This window comes from Herpailurus yagouaroundi, unplaced genomic scaffold (assembly GCF_014898765.1).
Source record: "Herpailurus yagouaroundi ecotype Mexico unplaced genomic scaffold, PumYag 185, whole genome shotgun sequence".
In the NCBI taxonomy this organism is placed as follows: Eukaryota; Metazoa; Chordata; class Mammalia; order Carnivora; family Felidae; genus Herpailurus; species Herpailurus yagouaroundi.
The window spans coordinates 524,767-529,320 of record NW_024412416.1 but is presented as its reverse complement, the minus strand read 5'-3'; the positions used below and the strand labels follow the sequence as shown (position 1 = coordinate 529,320).

The window sequence follows — 4,554 nt, the reverse complement described above, 5'->3', positions numbered from 1 at the left end:
ACAGGGACGCAAAAGCGCTTTACTCCCAGAAGTTCACCAGTGTGTGGACAGCACGCACCAGTGAGGATTCTGTCTCGGTGCCCAGCGCCGGGGACAGGGATGGAGCCCTCTGCCCAGCGTCCACACAGCTTCACACTGGGTTCTGGAGAAAGACCGCACAGCTCATAAAGCCTTGGTCTCTTTCATTTTTCACTTTGCCCTGGGCGACCAGGACGCCTGCCCAGCACCGGGACGCGTCCGTATCCCCTGCCCCGCGAGGCCTGTGCCTTCCCCGCTTGGTGCAGCCATTTCCGGCGGGGAGAGGATGAGGGTCTGGGGAGCTTGGGGGGGACGAAGGAGGGCCTGTGGTGGGGTCTGGGGTCTGGGAAGGGCCCTGCCCTCACACCCCCCTTCCCTGGTTAAGGATTTTTTTGCTGAAAGGGCCAAGGAAATGTTGGTATGACCCCAGAGGCCACAGCGTCTTTTCCGGGCAGCTTGGAGGTCACTCGTGTAGACAGCAGAGCCAGAGGGTCAGCTTCTGGGCCCCACACCCTCAGCAGTGTCCTCAGATCCGGATGTGGAAGGTGCTAGAAAGAGAGGAGGGCTGGCTGGGTGAGGGCCCCTCGGTGGAACGCCAACAGGCCCCTGGCCCGTGCTGGACGGTCCCTTAGGGAGGGTGCAGAGGATACAACTGAGCAACCCCAAGGACAGGCAGAAAGCTGGACACCCAGCTGTCCCCGGGACCCCAGCCCCCAGCCACGGCCGCAGGGCCACACCTGAGGAAGTCGGGGGCCTTGGCGATCATGTCCTCAAAGTCGGCGAAGCCCAGCTTGCCGTCCCCGTCCAGGTCGGCCTCCTCGATGACCTTGTCGCACACGAGCACCACCTCGTCCTCGTCCAGCTCAGACTTGGTGAGCCGGGCCAGCGTCCGCGTTAGGTCCTCCTTGCAGATGAAGTTGTCTGTGTTGAAGTCTGGGGGCGGGTGGAGGTGCTCAGGCCAGGGGTCCCGCCTGGCACCCCACGGCCCTCAGCCCGTTCACACTCCGGGGCCCCCGGACCCTGTGCCCAGCCGACGGGGGCCACGGGGGCACAAGACGAACACCACATCCGCCAAGTCAACATCTATGACCCTGTTGAGTCCCCACAATGGCCACAGGTACAAACCTGGTCTGAGACACTTCAGAGTCTGAATCTGAGGCTTGTGGGGACACCAGGACCTCCCGGCCGCACCCCACAGCAGGCCCTGTGCCCCCCCCCGGAGCGGAGGAAACTGAGGCCCAGAAAGGCCAAGTGACCGAATCCAGGTCTGAGGGTGGCTTGGAGGGGGAACTGGCCGCCAGCCGAGCCTGTTGGCCAGTAAGCACACCCTTCCCTAAACTGCACCCTGCAGCCTCCCGCAGGTGCGCCCCCCCCCCCCGCCCCCCTGCACTGCCCGGCACCACGGGCATCAGGACTCAGAAGCCCTTCAGAGGGAGGCCCAGGCTGGCCATTGTGCACAGAGCCGGGCGCATGGTTTGATTCTGCTGCCCACAGCACAGCCGCACAGCTCAGAGAGGCATGTGATCACGGCAGTGACCCCGACGTGGGCCCCAGTCTCCAGCCTAGCTCCCAGATGTCTGCCCTTCTTCCACCCAGACTGTCCCCCACTTGTCTGTCCTGCAAATTCCCGTTGGTCCTTCAAGTTTCAGCTCAAACACCACCTTCAGGGGGCTTTCTAGACCTCCGGGCTCCTCCTGCTGAGCCCCCTGCATGGGCCGCACCCAGACGCTGACAGTGATGAAGAGTGTGGCTGCTGGGGGGACATCACGTGTTCCGCCTCATGCCCCCCCTCACCCCCCACCAAACACAAGCTGATTGGCAGGTCCAGCAGAGTCCCCATTGTGCAAGGATGAAGCACTGGGGTCCTGCAGTGACATCCCCGGTCAGCACTGGACCCCGGCATCTTGCCACGTGCCCACAGCACCGCCTCTGGGACAGGCAGGGGTGGGACTCATCTCTGCCCCACAGGGGCGCCCAGCAAGCCCTGTGCAGATGTGCGGGCTGCTGGCTGGATTCCTGTGCCCGTTTCATGTGCACAGGCTGAGGCGGGTGTGTGTGTGTGTGTGTGTGTGTGTGTGTGTGTGTGTGTGTGTGTGACCCTCGCTGGAAGTCAGGTCCTGATTCTCCCCAGCACCAAACCCCCTCTTGTCCAGAAGCAGGGCAGCAAGGGGCCTGCCCCTCCTGCCCGGCTGCACCCCCACCCCCCGGCTGGCAGACAACAGCCTTCCCCGGGAGCGATGTCGGGGCCCTGGGACTGGAGGGTAGACCAGCTGCTGTCTTTCTGATGTGCGCACACAGGCGTGCACGCGTGGACCCAGACCAGGCCTCTGAAATGGACAAGCTGACTACAACAAAGTGAAAGAGCCTGAGAGGCCCGGGAGCCACCAGCTGATCAAAGGTGCTGAGACAGGAGGTCTGCCCACGGCTCCTCTGGTCCACGATGGGTCCCAGCCCCTCCCTGGGCCTCAGTGTTCCCATGAGGACCACTGGCCCTGGGCAGGCCCAGCTCATGAGGTTCTCTCCTCTGGGGGACCAGCGCCCTCTGGTGGCCGTGTGACCACTGTCATAGGCTGGGCTGGGGTGAGAAGTCAGGCCGCCCACCTCCACCTCCAGGGGGTGGGTGGGGGGGCCTGGGAACCTCTCTGCCTGGCAGAGGCGCCCTCCCCCGCCCCTAGTCCCCTGGTCTCCAGTTCACACCTCTAGGACGCCCAGTGACCTCTCCAGAGCCCAGAACTGTCCTGACCTACCTGGAACCCTGCAGTGGACCCGTAGTCCTGGGCACCAGATTCAAACTCCTTGGTTGGCTCCTCACAGCCTGTCCTGTGACCTCCCTGGGCTCACACCACCTGGGTGCGTCTCACCTCCTCAAGCCTGGCACGTCCTTGTCATTCCCTCCACTGGGCACGCCCACCCCCACTTGTCCTATCCAGGGACACCCCCCCGCCCCCAGGGAGCCAGGACCTCCCTCCCCCCCAGGACCCCTGGTGTCCTCACACACTATCTTTCCCCACAGGTCAGGCACTCTCCCGGGGTCCCTGAGCACCCCACCACCAGCAGCGCACAGCCCGAGGGGAGCACCCAACCACCAGCACGCAGCCCCTGAGGGGAGCACCCCCAATACCAGAAGCCCCCAAGGGGAGCACCCCCACCACCAGCACTCAGCCCAAGGGGAGCACCCCCACCGCTAGCACGCAGCCCGAGGGGAGCACCCCCACCACCAGCACGCAGCACCTGAGGGGAGCACCCCCACCACCAGCACTCAGCTTGAGGGGAGCACCCCCACAACCAGCACACAGTCCCCGAGGGGAGCACCCCCACCACCAGCACGCAGCCCGAGGGCCCTACCGTAGATCTTGAAGGCATAGTTTGCCTTGAGCTCACGGGGAGCCGACTCACAGAGCACGGAGAACATGTCCACAAAGTCGTTGAAGGTGAGGTTGCCCTCGCCATCCTCTGAAAAAGCCTCTACGATCCTTTCCTTGAAGGGGTTCTCCTGGAGGAAACAGCCACAGTGGTTGTGTGGGTGCAGGGTGACCCTGGACGAGTGACCTGACCCCGAGCAACCCTCCACCCCGTCCCACCCGCAAAGTGGGAACCACCACACCTGCGTGACTGGTTTGTGAGGGCAGACAAAGCACGGAAGGTACGGATGCCAGTCCAGGCACCGCACTTCGTGTCCCACCCATCGCTCAGACCTGCACGGAGCAGGGCCAAGGTGTGCTCCCCACTGCCCCAAGGGGTGCACAGGGGTGCCTGCCACCATGGGGAGGAGAAGAGGAGGCCCAGGGTGCAGGCAGCCCTTGGCTGTGCGAGGTCAGGCCAGGGTCCTGCCGGGCAGAAGTGGGGCCCCAAAGGCTCGGAGAAATGAGCCTGGACAAGCAGTCAGACCCCGGGCCTCGATCAGCTCCAGGGGGCCCCTCCTCCGGGGAGCTACACCCGACTCCTCCCTCTGATCCCAGGTCTCTGGGGGCTCATGTTTCCTGGGGCCCCCACCCTAGCCCCCACTCTGTGCCGAGCCCAGGAGGCTCTGGAACAGCCGAGGGGCTGCTGCCAGACTGCACACCCCTCCAGGTACCCTCTGAGCCGTGGCCAGGCCGGTGCCTCACTACCCCTTGGGACAGAGGCGCCGGAGTGGATGCCACGTGGTGCCCTCACCCCGGGAACACACACCCAACAGCTGGCAGGGGGCTGCTGGCAGAGTTGCACAGCTGTGTGGAGTTGTGCCCCGAAAGCCAACCTTCCCTACTGTGGGACTGCCCTCGACGTACTACAGGCAAGGAGCTTGTGAAATGAAACCTTCGTGTCAAATACCCATGTGGTGTGGCGTCCAGCAGGTACAGCCTCACCTGGGAACATGCTGCAAAACAGAATCCTAGTGCCCACCTGCTGGCCCAGACCGGCTGACCTTGACCTGCCGGCCCTGACCTGCTTAACCCACACATGCTGGCTCTGACCTGCTGGCCCTGACCCTGAACTCTTGACCCAGACCTGCTGACCTTGACCTGCTGACCCACACCTGGTGGCTCTGACCTGCTG

General features: G+C 64.3%; 1 protein-coding gene across 5 annotated transcripts in view; it reads right to left on the bottom strand.

Moving 5' to 3' along the window:
• CIB2 (calcium and integrin binding family member 2) overlaps window positions 1–4,554 on the bottom strand; it is a 17,879-nt gene continuing 13,325 nt past the window's right edge. For 4 of the 5 annotated variants that reach the window (XM_040493434.1, XM_040493436.1, XM_040493438.1 and 1 more), the window contains 3 exons: window positions 3,364–3,511; window positions 756–951; window positions 1–566 (listed from right to left, as the gene is read on the bottom strand). In XM_040493434.1, coding sequence (XP_040349368.1) covers window positions 545–566; window positions 756–951; window positions 3,364–3,511 — 366 coding nt within the window. In that variant the 3' untranslated portion in view covers window positions 1–544. The remainder of the gene's footprint in view (window positions 567–755; window positions 952–3,363; window positions 3,512–4,554) is intronic. The other variant, XM_040493435.1, reaches the window with a different exon arrangement.